Below are 18,546 nucleotides of genomic sequence, written 5' to 3' on the forward strand. Positions count from 1 at the left end.
TGTTGCTGTAATTCTCCCCCTCCAGGGATGGATATTTTGGCAGAATTCCTGCTTTGCCAGTCTCTCTGTGCCCGTAGGACTGCCTGCATTCAGCTAGGCACCACGAGTCTGCAGATATGAGTATTATTACACGTTACTTCCAGCCTCTATTACTCCAGGTGCTGAAAGTCCTATCGGTCAGAGAAAGTGCTGGAATGGGTGTCAGAATCACCTTCATTTCTAATAATAGGGTTCATTTACTATATTCCCAACCCATGAAACATGAAGGAAATATGGAAACTATTCATTCTGAGGTTACAGTGAGGCCAGCGGCTCCTGGTGACAGCAGCTGGGTGTGTACAGCTCACATAAGCCAGTAGGTCTGCTAGAAGTGTTAGGCCCCTGCATTGTGGAGATACTCTGACTGTTAGGAGTCTGCCTTAAGGATTTCTGTCATCGGTAATCTGAGATGGATGTCACCTAGCCTGGCAGAGGGGACGGGGAAAGCCAGGAGAAATCTATCGGCTGGATGATCACCTAGCCTGGCAGAGGGTGATACAGGTGTCTAGGTGTCACCAGATCCCAGTGACAAGCCATGACAACAGATAGGTGATATGATGGCCGGGGTGTCACCAGATCTCAGTGACAGGCCATGACAACTGATAGGTGACATAATGGCCGGGGTGTCACCAGATCTCAGTGACAGGCCATGACAACAGATAGGTGACATAATGGCCGAGGTGTCACCAGATCTCAGTGACAAGCCATGACAACAGATAGGTGACATAATGGCGGGGTGTCACCAGATCCCAGTGACAGGCCATGACAACAGACATGTGACATAATGGCGGGGGTGTCACCAGATCCCAGTGACAAGCCATGACAACAGACAGGTGACATAATGGCGGGGTGTCACCAGATCTCAGTGACAAGCCATGACAACAGATAGGTGACATAATGGCCGGGATGTCACCAGATCCCAGTGACAAGCCATGACAACAGGTAGGTGACATAATGGCGGGGGTGTCACCAGATCTCAGTGACAAGCCATGACAACAGACATGTGACATAATGGCCGGGGTGACACCAGATCTCAGTGACAGGCCATGACAACAGATAGGTGACATAATGGCCGGGATGTCACCAGATCCCAGTGACAAGCCATGACAACAGGTAGGTGACATAATGGCTGGGTGACACCAGATCCCAGTGACAGGCCATGACAACAGATAGGTGACATAATGGCCGGGATGTCACCAGATCCCAGTGACAAGCCATGACAACAGGTAGGTGACATAATGGCGGGGGTGTCACCAGATCCCAGTGACAAGCCATGACAACAGATAGGTGACATAATGGCCGGGATGTCACCAGATCCCAGTGACAAGCCATGACAACAGGTAGGTGACATAATGGCCGGGATGTCACCAGATCCCAGTGACAGGCCATGACAACAGATAGGTGACATAATGGCCGGGATGTCACCAGATCCCAGTGACAGGCCATGACAACAGATAGGTGACATAATGGCTGGGGTGTCACCAGATCTCAGTGACAGGCCATGACAACAGATAGGTGACATAATGGCCGGGATGTCACCAGATCCCAGTGACAAGCCATGACAACAGGTAGGTGACATAATGGCCGGGATGTCACCAGATCCCAGTGACAGGCCATGACAACAGATAGGTGACATAATGGCCGGGATGTCACCAGATCCCAGTGACAAGCCATGACAACAGGTAGGTGACATAATGGCGGGGGTGTCACCAGATCCCAGTGACAAGCCATGACAACAGGTAGGTGACATAATGGCCGGGATGTCACCAGATCCCAGTGACAGGCCATGACAACAGATAGGTGACATAATGGCCGGGATGTCACCAGATCCCAGTGACAAGCCAAGACAACAGGTAGGTGACATAATGGCGGGGGTGTCACCAGATCCCAGTGACAAGCCATGACAACAGGTAGGTGACATAATGGCGGGGGTGTCACCAGATCTCAGTGACAAGCCATGACAACAGACATGTGACATAATGGCGGGGGTGTCACCAGATCTCAGTGACAAGCCATGACAACAGACATGTGACATAATGGCCGGGGTGACACCAGATCTCAGTGACAGGCCATGACAACAGATAGGTGACATAATGGCCGGGGTGTCACCAGATCCCAGTGACAAGCCATGACAACAGATAGGTGACATAATGGCGGGGGTGTCACCAGATCCCAGTGAAAAGCCATGACAACAGATAGGTGACATAATGGCGGGGTGTCACCAGATCCCAGTGACAAGCCATGACAACAGGTAGGTGACATAATGGCGGGGGTGTCACCAGATCTCAGTGACAAGCCATGACAACAGACATGTGACATAATGGCCGGGGTGACACCAGATCTCAGTGACAGGCCATGACAACAGATAGGTGACATAATGGCGGGGGTGTCACCAGATCCCAGTGACAAGCCATGACAACAGATAGGTGACATAATGGCCGGGGTGTCACCAGATCCCAGTGACAAGCCATGACAACAAATAGGTGACATAATGGCGGGGTGTCACCAGATCTCAGTGTCAGGCCATGACAACAGATAGGTGACATAATGGCCGGGGTGTCACCAGATCCCAGTGACAGGCCATGACAACAGATAGGTGACATAATGGCGGGGTGTCACCAGATCCCAGTGACAGGCCATGACAACAGATAGGTGACATAATGGCGGGGGTGTCACCAGATCCCAGTGACAAGCCATGACAACAGATAGGTGACATAATGGCCGGGGTGTCACCAGATCCCAGTGACAGGCCATGACAACAGATAGGTGACATAATGGTGGGGTGTCACCAGATCCCAGTGACAAGCCATGACAACAGATAGGTGACATAATGGCCAGGGGTGTCACCAGATCCCAGTGACAGGCCATGACAACAGATAGGTGACATAATGGCTGGGTGACACCAGATCCCAGTGACAAGCCATGACAACAGATAGGTGACATAATGGCTGGGGTGTCACCAGATCCCAGTGACAAGCCATGACAACAGATAGGTGACATAATGGCGGGGTGTCACCAGATCCCAGTGACAAGCCATGACAACAGATAGGTGACATAATGGCTGGGGTGTCACCAGATCTCAGTGACAAGCCATGACAACAGATAGGTGACATAATGGCGGGGGTGTCGCCAGATCTCAGTGACAAGCCATGACAACAGATAGGTGACATAATGGCCGGGGTGTCACCAGATCTCAGTGACAGGCCATGACAACAGACAGGTGACATAATGGCCGGGGTGTCACCAGATCCCAGTGACAAGCCATGACAACAGATAGGTGATATGATGGCCGGGGTGTCGCCAGATCTCAGTGACAAGCCATGACAACAGATAGGTGACATAATGGCCGGGGTGACACCAGATTCCAGTGACAGGCCATGACAACAGATAGGTGACATAATGGCTGGAGTGTCACCAGATCTCAGTGACAAGCCATGACAACAGATAGAAGACATAATGGCTGGGTGTCACCAGATCCCAGTGACAAGCCATGACAACAGATAGGTGACATAATGGTCGGGGTGTGACCAGATCCCAGTGACAAGCCATGACAACAGATAGGTGACATAATGGCGGGGTGTCACCAGATCCCAGTGACAAGCCATGACAACAGATAGGTGGCATAATGGCCGGGGTGTCACCAGATCCCAATGACAGGCCGTGACAACAGATAGGTGACATAAAGGCGGGGTGTCACCAGATCTCAGTGACAAGCCATGACAACAGATAGGTGATATGATGGCCGGGGTGTCACCAGATCCCAGTGACAGGCCATGACAACAGATAGGTGACATAATGGCGGGGTGACACCAGATCTCAGTGACAAGCCATGACAACAGATAGGTGACATAATGGCCGGGGTGTCACCAGATCTCAGTGACAGGCCATGACCTCAGACAGGTGACATAATGGCCGGGGTGTCACCAGATCCCAGTGACAGGCCATGACAACAGACAGGTGACATAATGGCCGGGGTGTCACCAGATCCCAGTGACAAGCCATGACAACAGATAGGTGACATAATGGCGGGGGTGTCACCAGATCTCAGTGACAGGCCATGACAACAGACAGGTGACATAATGGCCGGGGTGTCACCAGATCCCAGTGACAAGCCATGACAACAGATAGGTGACATAATGGCGGGGGTGTCACCAGATCTCAGTGACAAGCCATGACAACAGACAGGTGACATAATGGCCGGGGTGTCACCAGATCTCAGTGACAGGCCATGACAACAGACAGGTGACATAATGGCCGGGGTGTCACCAGATCCCAGTGACAAGCCATGACAACAGATAGGTGACATAATGGCGGGGGTGTCACCAGATCTCAGTGACAAGCCATGACAACAGATAGGTGACATAATGGCCGGGGTGTCACCAGATCCCAGTGACAGGCCATGACAACAGATAGGTGACATAATGGCGGGGGTGTCACCAGATCTCAGTGACAAGCCATGACAACAGATAGGTGACATAATGGCCGGGGTGTCACCAGATCCCAGTGACAGGCCATGACAACAGATAGGTGACATAATGGCTGGGGTGTCACCAGATCTCAGTGACAAGCCATGACAACAGATAGGTGACATAATGGCGGGGGTGTCGCCAGATCCCAGTGACAGGCCATGACAACAGATAGGTGACATAATGGCTGGGGTGTCACCAGATCTCAGTGACAAGCCATGACAACAGATAGGTGATATAATGGCCGGGGTGTCACCAGATCCCAGTGACAGGCCATGACAACAGATAGGTGACATAATGGCTGAGTGTCACCAGATCCCAGTGACAGGCCATGACAACAGATAGGTGACATGATGGCCGGGGTGTCCCCAGTTCTCAGTGACAAGCCATGACAACAGACATGTGACATAATGGCGGGGGTGTCACCAGATCCCAGTGACAAGCCATGACAACAGATAGGTGACATAATGGCCGGGGTGACACCAGATCCCAGTGACAGGCCATGACAACAGATAGGTGACATAATGGCCGGGGTGTCACCAGATCCCAGTGACAAGCCATGACAACAGATAGGTGACATAATGGCTGGGGTGTCACCAGATCCCAGTGACAAGCCATGACAACAGATAGGTGACATAATGGCGGGGGTGTCGCCAGATCCCAGTGACAAGCCATGACAACAGATAGGTGACATAATGGCTGGGGTGTCACCAGATCCCAGTGACAAGCCATGACAACAGATAGGTGACATAATGGCGGGGGTGTCGCCAGATCCCAGTGACAAGCCATGACAACAGATAGGTGACATAATGGCTGGGGTGTCACCAGATCTCAGTGACAAGCCATGACAACAGACAGGTGACATAATGGCCGGGTATCGCCAGATCCCAGTGACAGGCCATGACAACAGATAGGTGACATAATGGCTGGGTGACACCAGATCCCAGTGACAAGCCATGACAACAGATAGGAGACATAATGGCCGGGGTGTCGCCAGATCCCAGTGACAAGCCATGACAACAGATAGGTGACATAATGGCTGGGGTGTCACCAGATCCCAGTGACAGGCCATGACAACAGATAGGTGACATAATGGCGGGGGTGTCACCAGATCTCAGTGACAGGCCATGACAACAGATAGGTGACATGATGGTCGGGGTGTCACCAGATCCCAGTGACAGGCCATGACAACAGATAGGTGACATAATGGCGGGGGTGTCACCAGATCCCAGTGACAGGCCATGACAACAGATAGGTGACATAATGGTGAGGGTGTCACCAGATCCCAGTGACAAGCCATGACAACAGATAGGTGACATAATGGCGGGGTGTCACCAGATCTCAGTAACAGGCCATGACAACAGATAGGTGACATAATGGCGGGGGTGTCACCAGATCCCAGTGACAAGCCATGACAACAGATAGGTGACATAATGGCGGGGTGTCACCAGATCCCAGTGACAAGCCATGACAACAGATAGGTGACATAATGGCGGGGCGTCACCAGATCCCAGTGACAGGCCATGACAACAGGTAGGTGACATAATGGCGGGGTGTCACCAGATCTCAGTAACAGGCCATGACAACAGATAGGTGACATAATGGCGGGGGTGTCACCAGATCCCAGTGACAAGCCATGACAAAAGATAGGTGACATAATGGCTGGGGTGTCACCAGATCTCAGTAACAGGCCATGACAACAGATAGGTGACATAATGGCCGGGGTGACACCAGATCCCAGTGACAGGCCATGACAACAGATAGGTGACATAATGGCCGGGGTGACACCAGATCCCAGTGACAGGCCATGACAACAGATAGGTGACATAATGGCGGGGGTGTCACCAGATCCCAGTGACAAGCCATGACAACAGATAGGTGACATAATGGCGGGGTGTCACCAGATCTCAGTGACAAGCCATGACAACAGATAGGTGACATAATGGCGGGGTGACACCAGATCCCAGTGACAGGCCATGACAACAGATAGGTGACAATGGCAGCGGTCTCACCAGTTCTCAGTGGCGTGGTCTATAGCCATTTCCAACAAGTTGAATTTGGTAAGGAGCTTAACGGCTGCTTCTCCACCCAGACTTTTGGCCCAGAGATACACAACATTCTTGTGAGCATTCGCCCCACCGTGAGTCTTCGCCACCTACAAGACAGAGATCTGGGTGAGAGGATGGTGACACAGGGGGCGGGGCAGAGAGGGGACAGGATGCAGGGGGGCGGGGCAGAGAGGGGACAGGATGCAGGGGGCCGGGGCAGAGAGGGGACAGGATGCAGGGGTGCAGGGCAGAGAGGGGACAGGATGCAGGGGTGCAGGGCAGAGAGGGGACAGGATGCAGGGGGACGGGGCAGAGAGGGGACAGGATGCAGGGGTGCAGGGCAGAGAGGGGACAGGATGCAGGGGTGCAGGGCAGAGAGGGGACAGGATGCAGGGGGGCGGGGCAGAGAGTGGACAGGATGCAGGGGTGGGGCAGAGAGGGGACAGGATGCAGGGGGTGGGGCAGAGAGGGGACAGGATGCAGGGGGCGGGGAAGAGAGGGGACAGGAAGCAGGGGGTGGGGCAGAGGGGACAGGATGCAGGGGGCGGGGCAGAGGGGACAAGATGCAGGGGGCAGGGCAGAGAGGGGACAAGATGCAGGGGGCGTGGCAGAGAGGGGACAGGATGCAGGGGGGCGGGGCAGAGAGGGGACAGGATGCAGGGGTGCAGGGCAGAGAGGGGACAGGATGCAGGGGGGCGGGGTAGAGAGTGGACAGGATGCAGGGGTGGGGCAGAGAGGGGACAGGATGCAGGGGGTGGGGCAGAGAGGGGACAGGATGTAGGGGGTGGGGCAGAGAGGGGACAGGATGCAGGGGGCGGGAAAGAGAGGGGACAGGAAGCAGGGGGTGGGGCAGAGGAGACAGGATGCAGGGGGTGGGGCAGAGGGGACAAGATGCAGGGGGCAGGGCAGAGAGGGGACAAGATGCAGGAGGCATGGCAGAGAGGGGACAGGATGCAGGGGGCGGGTCAGAGAGGGGACCGGATGCAGGGGTGGGGCAGAGAGGGGACAGGATGCAGGGGGTGGGGCAGAGAGGTGACAGGATGCAGGGGGGCGGGGCAGAGAGGGGACAGGATGCAGGGGGTGGGGCAGAGGGGTAAGGATGCAGGGGGCGGGGCAGAGGGGACAAGATGCAGGGGGCGGGGAAGAGAGGGGACAAGATGCAGGGGGCGGGGAAGAGAGGGTCAAGATGCAGGGGGCGGGGCAGAGAGGGGACAAGATGCAGGGGGCGGGGCAGAGAGGGGACAGGATGTAGGGGGGCGGGGCAGAGAGGGGACAGGATGCAGGGGTGGGGCAGAGAGGGGACAGGATGCAGGGGGCGGGGCAGAGAGGCGACAGGATGCAGGGGGGCGGGATGCAGGGGGTGGGGCAGAGAGGGAACAGGATGCAGGGAGTGCAGGGCAGAGAGGGGGCAGGATGCAGGGGGCGGGGCAGAGAGGGGACAGGATGTAGGGGGGCAGGGCAGAGAGGGGGCAGGATGTAGGGGGGCGGGCAGAGAGGGGACAGGATGCAGGGGTGGGGCAGAGAGGGGACAGGATGCAGGGGGCGGGGCAGAGAGGCGACAGGATGCAGGGGGGCGGGATGCAGGGAGTGCAGGGCAGAGAGGGGGCAGGATGCAGGGGGGCGGGGCAGAGAGGGGACAGGATGCAGGGGTGGGGCAGAGAGGGGACAGGATGCAGGGGGCGGGGCAGAGAGGCGACAGGATGCAGGGGGGCGGGATGCAGGGAGTGCAGGGCAGAGAGGAGGCAGGATGCAGTTGTAGTGACACAGGGGGGCGGAGCAGAAAGGAGCGGCAGGCAGTTACCCGATGGGCTTCCTCCCACATATCGGCTGCTCGGTACATGTTGACGGTGGCTTTCCAGTCCTTTCCCTTCAGATAGTGATACTCGGCCTCCCGCAGACGCCTGGCTGTCTCCAGCTCCTGCAGAACAACACAGAGAAATGATGAGTATGGCCTCAGCTATGCCGGTCACACACCTGGAGTGGGAGGGACTTAGCTTGCCCAGAAGCAGGTGGGTGTAGATCTGGAGTGGGAGGGACTTAGCTTGCCCGGGAGCAGGTGGGTGTAGATCTGGAATGGGAGGGACTTACCTTGCCCAGGAGCAGGTGGGTGTAGATCTGGAGTGGGAGGGACTTAGCTTGCCCGGGAGCAGGTGGGTGTAGATCTGGAGTTGGAGGGACTTAGCTTGCCCAGGAGCAGGTGGGTGTAGATCTGGAGTGGGAGGGACTTAGCTTGCCCAGGAGCAGGTGGGTGTAGATCTGGAGTGGGAGGGACTTAGCTTGCCCAGGAGCAGGTGGGTGTAGATCTGGAGTGGGAGGGACTTACCTTGCCCAGGAGCAGGTGGGTGTAGATCTGGAATGGGAGGGACTTACCTTGCCCAGGAGCAGGTGGGTGTAGATCTGGAGTGGGAGGGACTTAGCTTGCCCAGGAGCAGGTGGGTGTAGATCTGGAGTGGGAGGGACTTAGCTTGCCCAGGAGCAGGTGGGTGTAGATCTGGAGTGGGAAGGACTTAGCTTGCCCAGGAGCAGGTGGGTGTAGATCTGGAGTGGGAGGGACTTAGCTTGCCCAGGAGCAGGTGGGTGTAGATCTGGAGTGGGAGGGACTTAGCTTGCCCAGGAGCAGGTGGGTGTAGATCTGGAGTGGGAGGGACTTAGCTTGCCCAGGAGCAGGTGGGTGTAGATCTGGAGTGGGAGGGACTTAGCTTGCCCGGGAGCAGGTGGGTGTAGATCTGGAATGGGAGGGACTTACCTTGCCCAGGAGTAGGTGGGTGTAGATCTGGAGTGGGAGGGACTTAGCTTGCCCGGGAGCAGGTGGGTGTAGATCTGGAGTGGGAGGGACTTAGCTTGCCCAGGAGCAGGTGGGTGTAGATCTGGAGTGGGAGGGACTTAGCTTGCCCAGGAGCAGGTGGGTATAGATCTGGAGTGGGAGGGACTTAGCTTGCCCAGGAGCAGGTGGGTGTAGATCTGGAGTGGGAGGGACTTACCTTGCCCAGGAGCAGGTGGGTGTAGATCTGGAATGGGAGGGACTTAGCTTGCCCGGGAGCAGGTGGGTGTAGATCTGGAGTGGGAGGGACTTACCTTGCCCAGGAGCAGGTGGGTGTAGATCTGGAGTGGGAGGGACTTACCTTGCCCAGGAGCAGGTGGGTGTAGATCTGGAATGGGAGGGACTTACCTTGCCCAGGAGCAGGTGGGTGTAGATCTGGAGTGGGAGGGACTTAGCTTGCCCGGGAGCAGGTGGGTGTAGATCTGGAGTGGGAGGGACTTAGCTTGCCCGGGAGCAGGTGGGTGTAGATCTTGAGTGGGAGGGACTTAGCTTGCCCGGGAGCAGGTGGGTGTAGATCTGGAGTGGGAGGGACTTAGCTTGCCCAGGAGCAGGTGGGTGTAGATCTGGAGTGGGAGGGACTTAGCTTGCCCAGGAGCAGGTGGGTGTAGATCTTGAGTGGGAGGGACTTAGCTTGCCCGGGAGCAGGTGGGTGTAGATCTGGAGTGGGAGGGACTTAGCTTGCCCAGGAGCAGGTGGGTGTAGATCTGGAATGGGAGGGACTTAGCTTGCCCAGGAGCAGGTGGGTGTAGATCTGGAGTGGGAGGGACTTAGCTTGCCCAGGAGCAGGTGGGTGTCTGTGAGGACCGACCGGGAGTGGGGGGGACTTACCTTGCCCAGGAGCAGGTGGGTGTAGATCTGGAGTGGGAGGGACTTAGCTTGCCCAGGAGCAGGTGGGTGTAGATCTAGAGTGGGAGGGACTTAGCTTGCCCAGGAGCAGGTGGGTGTAGATCTGGAATGGGAGGGACTTACCTTGCCCAGGAGCAGGTGGGTGTAGATCTGGAGTGGGAGGGACTTAGCTTGCCCAGGAGCAGGTAAGTGTAGATCTGGAGTGGGAGGGACTTAGCTTGCCCAGGAGCAGGTGGGTGTAGATCTGGAGTGGGAGGGACTTAGCTTGCCCAGGAGCAGGTGGGTGTAGATCTGGAGTGGGAGGGACTTAGCTTGCCCAGGAGCAGGTGGGTGTAGATCTGGAGTGAGATGGACTTACCTTGCCCAGGAGCAGGTGGGTGTAGATCTGGAGTGGGAGGGACTTAGCTTGCCCAGGAGCAGGTGGGTGTAGATCTGGAGTTAGATGGACTTACCTTGCCCAGGAGCAGGTGGGTGTAGATCTGGAGTGGGAGGGACTTAGCTTGCCCAGGAGCAGGTAAGTGTAGATCTGGAGTGGGAGGGACTTAGCTTGCCCAGGAGCAGGTGGGTGTAGATCTGGAGTGGGAGGGACTTAGCTTGCCCAGGAGCAGGTGGGTGTAGATCTGGAGTGGGAGGGACTTAGCTTGCCCAGGAGCAGGTGGGTGTAGATCTGGAGTGAGATGGACTTACCTTGCCCAGGAGCAGGTGGGTGTAGATCTGGAGTGGGAGGGACTTAGCTTGCCCAGGAGCAGGTGGGTGTAGATCTGGAGTGGGAGGGACTTAGCTTGCCCAGGAGCAGGTGGGTGTAGATCTGGAGTGGGAGGGACTTAGCTTGCCCAGGAGCAGGTGGGTGTAGATCTGGAGTGGGAGGGACTTAGCTTGCCCAGGAGCAGGTGGGTGTAGATCTGGAGTGGGAGGGACTTAGCTTGCCCAGGAGCAGGTGGGTGTAGATCTGGAGTGGGAGGGACTTAGCTTGCCCAGGAGCAGGTGGGTGTAGATCTGGAATGGGAGGGACTTAGCTTGCCCGGGAGCAGGTGGGTGTAGATCTGGAGTGGGAGGGACTTACCTTGCCCAGGAGCAGGTGGGTGTAGATCTGGAGTGGGAGGGACTTACCTTGCCCAGGAGCAGGTGGGTGTAGATCTGGAATGGGAGGGACTTACCTTGCCCAGGAGCAGGTGGGTGTAGATCTGGAGTGGGAGGGACTTAGCTTGCCCGGGAGCAGGTGGGTGTAGATCTGGAGTGGGAGGGACTTAGCTTGCCCGGGAGCAGGTGGGTGTAGATCTTGAGTGGGAGGGACTTAGCTTGCCCGGGAGCAGGTGGGTGTAGATCTGGAGTGGGAGGGACTTAGCTTGCCCAGGAGCAGGTGGGTGTAGATCTGGAGTGGGAGGGACTTAGCTTGCCCAGGAGCAGGTGGGTGTAGATCTGGAATGGGAGGGACTTAGCTTGCCCAGGAGCAGGTGGGTGTAGATCTGGAGTGGGAGGGACTTAGCTTGCCCAGGAGCAGGTGGGTGTAGATCTGGAGTGGGAGGGACTTAGCTTGCCCAGGAGCAGGTGGGTGTAGATCTGGAGTGGGAGGGACTTAGCTTGCCCAGGAGCAGGTGGGTGTAGATCTGGAGTGGGAGGGACTTAGCTTGCCCGGGAGCAGGTGGGTGTAGATCTGGAATGGGAGGGACTTACCTTGCCCAGGAGCAGGTGGGTGTAGATCTGGAGTGGGAGGGACTTAGCTTGCCCAGGAGCAGGTGGGTGTAGATCTGGAGTGGGAGGGACTTAGCTTGCCCAGGAGCAGGTGGGTGTAGATCTGGAGTGGGAGGGACTTAGCTTGCCCAGGAGCAGGTGGGTGTAGATCTGGAGTGGGAGGGACTTAGCTTGCCCAGGAGCAGGTGGGTATAGATCTGGAGTGGGAGGGACTTAGCTTGCCCAGGAGCAGGTGGGTGTAGATCTGGAGTGGGAGGGACTTACCTTGCCCAGGAGCAGGTGGGTGTAGATCTGGAATGGGAGGGACTTAGCTTGCCCGGGAGCAGGTGGGTGTAGATCTGGAGTGGGAGGGACTTACCTTGCCCAGGAGCAGGTGGGTGTAGATCTGGAGTGGGAGGGACTTACCTTGCCCAGGAGCAGGTGGGTGTAGATCTGGAATGGGAGGGACTTACCTTGCCCAGGAGCAGGTGGGTGTAGATCTGGAGTGGGAGGGACTTAGCTTGCCCGGGAGCAGGTGGGTGTAGATCTGGAGTGGGAGGGACTTAGCTTGCCCGGGAGCAGGTGGGTGTAGATCTTGAGTGGGAGGGACTTAGCTTGCCCGGGAGCAGGTGGGTGTAGATCTGGAGTGGGAGGGACTTAGCTTGCCCAGGAGCAGGTGGGTGTAGATCTGGAGTGGGAGGGACTTAGCTTGCCCAGGAGCAGGTGGGTGTAGATCTTGAGTGGGAGGGACTTAGCTTGCCCGGGAGCAGGTGGGTGTAGATCTGGAGTGGGAGGGACTTAGCTTGCCCAGGAGCAGGTGGGTGTAGATCTGGAATGGGAGGGACTTAGCTTGCCCAGGAGCAGGTGGGTGTAGATCTGGAGTGGGAGGGACTTAGCTTGCCCAGGAGCAGGTGGGTGTCTGTGAGGACCGACCGGGAGTGGGGGGGACTTACCTTGCCCAGGAGCAGGTGGGTGTAGATCTGGAGTGGGAGGGACTTAGCTTGCCCAGGAGCAGGTGGGTGTAGATCTAGAGTGGGAGGGACTTAGCTTGCCCAGGAGCAGGTGGGTGTAGATCTGGAATGGGAGGGACTTACCTTGCCCAGGAGCAGGTGGGTGTAGATCTGGAGTGGGAGGGACTTAGCTTGCCCAGGAGCAGGTAAGTGTAGATCTGGAGTGGGAGGGACTTAGCTTGCCCAGGAGCAGGTGGGTGTAGATCTGGAGTGGGAGGGACTTAGCTTGCCCAGGAGCAGGTGGGTGTAGATCTGGAGTGGGAGGGACTTAGCTTGCCCAGGAGCAGGTGGGTGTAGATCTGGAGTGAGATGGACTTACCTTGCCCAGGAGCAGGTGGGTGTAGATCTGGAGTGGGAGGGACTTAGCTTGCCCAGGAGCAGGTGGGTGTAGATCTGGAGTTAGATGGACTTACCTTGCCCAGGAGCAGGTGGGTGTAGATCTGGAGTGGGAGGGACTTAGCTTGCCCAGGAGCAGGTAAGTGTAGATCTGGAGTGGGAGGGACTTAGCTTGCCCAGGAGCAGGTGGGTGTAGATCTGGAGTGGGAGGGACTTAGCTTGCCCAGGAGCAGGTGGGTGTAGATCTGGAGTGGGAGGGACTTAGCTTGCCCAGGAGCAGGTGGGTGTAGATCTGGAGTGAGATGGACTTACCTTGCCCAGGAGCAGGTGGGTGTAGATCTGGAGTGGGAGGGACTTAGCTTGCCCAGGAGCAGGTGGGTGTAGATCTGGAGTGGGAGGGACTTAGCTTGCCCAGGAGCAGGTGGGTGTAGATCTGGAGTGGGAGGGACTTAGCTTGCCCAGGAGCAGGTGGGTGTAGATCTGGAGTGGGAGGGACTTAGCTTGCCCAGGAGCAGGTGGGTGTAGATCTGGAGTGGGAGGGACTTAGCTTGCCCAGGAGCAGGTGGGTGTAGATCTGGAGTGGGAGGGACTTAGCTTGCCCAGGAGCAGGTGGGTGTAGATCTGGAATGGGAGGGACTTAGCTTGCCCGGGAGCAGGTGGGTGTAGATCTGGAGTGGGAGGGACTTACCTTGCCCAGGAGCAGGTGGGTGTAGATCTGGAGTGGGAGGGACTTACCTTGCCCAGGAGCAGGTGGGTGTAGATCTGGAATGGGAGGGACTTACCTTGCCCAGGAGCAGGTGGGTGTAGATCTGGAGTGGGAGGGACTTAGCTTGCCCGGGAGCAGGTGGGTGTAGATCTGGAGTGGGAGGGACTTAGCTTGCCCGGGAGCAGGTGGGTGTAGATCTTGAGTGGGAGGGACTTAGCTTGCCCGGGAGCAGGTGGGTGTAGATCTGGAGTGGGAGGGACTTAGCTTGCCCAGGAGCAGGTGGGTGTAGATCTGGAGTGGGAGGGACTTAGCTTGCCCAGGAGCAGGTGGGTGTAGATCTGGAATGGGAGGGACTTAGCTTGCCCAGGAGCAGGTGGGTGTAGATCTGGAGTGGGAGGGACTTAGCTTGCCCAGGAGCAGGTGGGTGTAGATCTGGAGTGGGAGGGACTTAGCTTGCCCAGGAGCAGGTGGGTGTAGATCTGGAGTGGGAGGGACTTAGCTTGCCCAGGAGCAGGTGGGTGTAGATCTGGAGTGGGAAGGACTTAGCTTGCCCAGGAGCAGGTGGGTGTAGATCTGGAGTGGGAGGGACTTAGCTTGCCCAGGAGCAGGTGGGTGTAGATCTGGAGTGGGAGGGACTTAGCTTGCCCAGGAGCAGGTGGGTGTAGATCTGGAGTGGGAGGGACTTAGCTTGCCCAGGAGCAGGTGGGTGTAGATCTGGAGTGGGAGGGACTTAGCTTGCCCAGGAGCAGGTGGGTGTAGATCTGGAGTGGGAGGGACTTAGCTTGCCCGGGAGCAGGTGGGTGTAGATCTGGAATGGGAGGGACTTACCTTGCCCAGGAGTAGGTGGGTGTAGATCTGGAGTGGGAGGGACTTAGCTTGCCCGGGAGCAGGTGGGTGTAGATCTGGAGTTGGAGGGACTTAGCTTGCCCAGGAGCAGGTGGGTGTAGATCTGGAGTGGGAGGGACTTAGCTTGCCCAGGAGCAGGTGGGTGTAGATCTGGAGTGGGAGGGACTTAGCTTGCCCAGGAGCAGGTGGGTGTAGATCTGGAGTGGGAGGGACTTACCTTGCCCAGGAGCAGGTGGGTGTAGATCTGGAATGGGAGGGACTTAGCTTGCCCGGGAGCAGGTGGGTGTAGATCTGGAGTGGGAGGGACTTACCTTGCCCAGGAGCAGGTGGGTGTAGATCTGGAGTGGGAGGGACTTACCTTGCCCAGGAGCAGGTGGGTGTAGATCTGGAATGGGAGGGACTTACCTTGCCCAGGAGCAGGTGGGTGTAGATCTGGAGTGGGAGGGACTTAGCTTGCCCGGGAGCAGGTGGGTGTAGATCTGGAGTGGGAGGGACTTAGCTTGCCCGGGAGCAGGTGGGTGTAGATCTTGAGTGGGAGGGACTTAGCTTGCCCGGGAGCAGGTGGGTGTAGATCTGGAGTGGGAGGGACTTAGCTTGCCCAGGAGCAGGTGGTGTAGATCTGGAGTGGGAGGGACTTAGCTTGCCCAGGAGCAGGTGGGTGTAGATCTTGAGTGGGAGGGACTTAGCTTGCCCGGGAGCAGGTGGGTGTAGATCTGGAGTGGGAGGGACTTAGCTTGCCCAGGAGCAGGTGGGTGTAGATCTGGAATGGGAGGGACTTAGCTTGCCCAGGAGCAGGTGGGTGTAGATCTGGAGTGGGAGGGACTTAGCTTGCCCAAGAGCAGGTGGGTGTAGATCTGGAATGGGAGGGACTTAGCTTGCCCAGGAGCAGGTGGGTGTAGATCTGGAGTGGGAGGGACTTAGCTTGCCCAGGAGCAGGTGGGTGTAGATCTGGAGTGGGAGGGACTTAGCTTGCCCAGGAGCAGGTGGGTGTAGATCTGGAGTGGGAGGGACTTAGCTTGCCCAGGAGCAGGTGGGTGTAGATCTGGAGTGGGAGGGACTTAGCTTGCCCGGGAGCAGGTGGGTGTAGATCTGGAATGGGAGGGACTTACCTTGCCCAGGAGCAGGTGGGTGTAGATCTGGAGTGGGAGGGACTTAGCTTGCCCGGGAGCAGGTGGGTGTAGATCTGGAGTTGGAGGGACTTAGCTTGCCCAGGAGCAGGTGGGTGTAGATCTGGAGTGGGAGGGACTTAGCTTGCCCAGGAGCAGGTGGGTGTAGATCTGGAGTGGGAGGGACTTAGCTTGCCCAGGAGCAGGTGGGTGTAGATCTGGAGTGGGAGGGACTTACCTTGCCCAGGAGCAGGTGGGTGTAGATCTGGAATGGGAGGGACTTACCTTGCCCAGGAGCAGGTGGGTGTAGATCTGGAGTGGGAGGGACTTAGCTTGCCCAGGAGCAGGTGGGTGTAGATCTGGAGTGGGAGGGACTTAGCTTGCCCAGGAGCAGGTGGGTGTAGATCTGGAGTGGGAAGGACTTAGCTTGCCCAGGAGCAGGTGGGTGTAGATCTGGAGTGGGAGGGACTTAGCTTGCCCAGGAGCAGGTGGGTGTAGATCTGGAGTGGGAGGGACTTAGCTTGCCCAGGAGCAGGTGGGTGTAGATCTGGAGTGGGAGGGACTTAGCTTGCCCAGGAGCAGGTGGGTGTAGATCTGGAGTGGGAGGGACTTAGCTTGCCCAGGAGCAGGTGGGTGTAGATCTGGAGTGGGAGGGACTTAGCTTGCCCGGGAGCAGGTGGGTGTAGATCTGGAATGGGAGGGACTTACCTTGCCCAGGAGTAGGTGGGTGTAGATCTGGAGTGGGAGGGACTTAGCTTGCCCGGGAGCAGGTGGGTGTAGATCTGGAGTTGGAGGGACTTAGCTTGCCCAGGAGCAGGTGGGTGTAGATCTGTAGTGGGAGGGACTTAGCTTGCCCAGGAGCAGGTGGGTATAGATCTGGAGTGGGAGGGACTTAGCTTGCCCAGGAGCAGGTGGGTGTAGATCTGGAGTGGGAGGGACTTACCTTGCCCAGGAGCAGGTGGGTGTAGATCTGGAATGGGAGGGACTTAGCTTGCCCGGGAGCAGGTGGGTGTAGATCTGGAGTGGGAGGGACTTACCTTGCCCAGGAGCAGGTGGGTGTAGATCTGGAGTGGGAGGGACTTACCTTGCCCAGGAGCAGGTGGGTGTAGATCTGGAATGGGAGGGACTTACCTTGCCCGGGAGCAGGTGGGTGTAGATCTGGAGTGGGAGGGACTTAGCTTGCCCGGGAGCAGGTGGGTGTAGATCTGGAGTGGGAGGGACTTAGCTTGCCCGGGAGCAGGTGGGTGTAGATCTTGAGTGGGAGGGACTTAGCTTGCCCGGGAGCAGGTGGGTGTAGATCTGGAGTGGGAGGGACTTAGCTTGCCCAGGAGCAGGTGGTGTAGATCTGGAGTGGGAGGGACTTAGCTTGCCCAGGAGCAGGTGGGTGTAGATCTTGAGTGGGAGGGACTTAGCTTGCCCGGGAGCAGGTGGGTGTAGATCTGGAGTGGGAGGGACTTAGCTTGCCCAGGAGCAGGTGGGTGTAGATCTGGAATGGGAGGGACTTAGCTTGCCCAGGAGCAGGTGGGTGTAGATCTGGAGTGGGAGGGACTTAGCTTGCCCAGGAGCAGGTGGGTGTAGATCTGGAATGGGAGGGACTTACCTTGCCCAGGAGCAGGTGGGTGTAGATCTGGAGTGGGAGGGACTTAGCTTGCCCAGGAGCAGGTAAGCGTAGATCTGGAGTGGGAGGGACTTAGCTTGCCCAGGAGCAGGTGGGTGTAGATCTGGAGTGGGAGGGACTTAGCTTGCCCAGGAGCAGGTGGGTGTAGATCTGGAGTGGGAGGGACTTACCTTGCCCAGGAGCAGGTGGGTGTAGATCTGGAGTGGGAGGGACTTACCTTGCCCAGGAGCAGGTGGGTGTAGATCTGGAATGGGAGGGACTTACCTTGCCCAGGAGCAGGTGGGTGTAGATCTGGAGTGGGAGGGACTTAGCTTGCCCGGGAGCAGGTGGGTGTAGATCTGGAGTGGGAGGGACTTAGCTTGCCCGGGAGCAGGTGGGTGTAGATCTTGAGTGGGAGGGACTTAGCTTGCCCGGGAGCAGGTGGGTGTAGATCTGGAGTGGGAGGGACTTAGCTTGCCCAGGAGCAGGTGGGTGTAGATCTGGAGTGGGAGGGACTTAGCTTGCCCAGGAGCAGGTGGGTGTAGATCTGGAATGGGAGGGACTTAGCTTGCCCAGGAGCAGGTGGGTGTAGATCTGGAGTGGGAGGGACTTAGCTTGCCCAGGAGCAGGTGGGTGTAGATCTGGAGTGGGAGGGACTTAGCTTGCCCAGGAGCAGGTGGGTGTAGATCTGGAGTGGGAGGGACTTAGCTTGCCCAGGAGCAGGTGGGTGTAGATCTGGAGTGGGAGGGACTTAGCTTGCCCGGGAGCAGGTGGGTGTAGATCTGGAATGGGAGGGACTTACCTTGCCCAGGAGCAGGTGGGTGTAGATCTGGAGTGGGAGGGACTTAGCTTGCCCAGGAGCAGGTGGGTGTAGATCTGGAGTGGGAGGGACTTAGCTTGCCCAGGAGCAGGTGGGTGTAGATCTGGAGTGGGAGGGACTTAGCTTGCCCAGGAGCAGGTGGGTGTAGATCTGGAGTGGGAGGGACTTAGCTTGCCCAGGAGCAGGTGGGTATAGATCTGGAGTGGGAGGGACTTAGCTTGCCCAGGAGCAGGT

The 18,546-nt window shown here is 57.5% G+C and overlaps 1 protein-coding gene across 1 annotated transcript in view; it reads right to left on the reverse strand.

The window, feature by feature from the left end:
- The window catches only part of IFT172 (intraflagellar transport 172), a 619,018-nt gene that overhangs the window by 146,543 nt on the left and 453,929 nt on the right, over positions 1-18,546 (reverse strand). The window contains exons 29-30 of the mRNA XM_068279802.1: positions 8,355-8,471; positions 6,518-6,660 (exon numbers count right to left, since the gene is read on the reverse strand). Of these exons, the coding sequence (XP_068135903.1) occupies positions 6,518-6,660; positions 8,355-8,471 (260 nt within the window). The remainder of the gene's footprint in view (positions 1-6,517; positions 6,661-8,354; positions 8,472-18,546) is intronic.

Source organism: Hyperolius riggenbachi, chromosome 4, assembly GCF_040937935.1.
Source record: "Hyperolius riggenbachi isolate aHypRig1 chromosome 4, aHypRig1.pri, whole genome shotgun sequence".
Taxonomy (NCBI): domain Eukaryota; kingdom Metazoa; phylum Chordata; class Amphibia; order Anura; family Hyperoliidae; genus Hyperolius; species Hyperolius riggenbachi.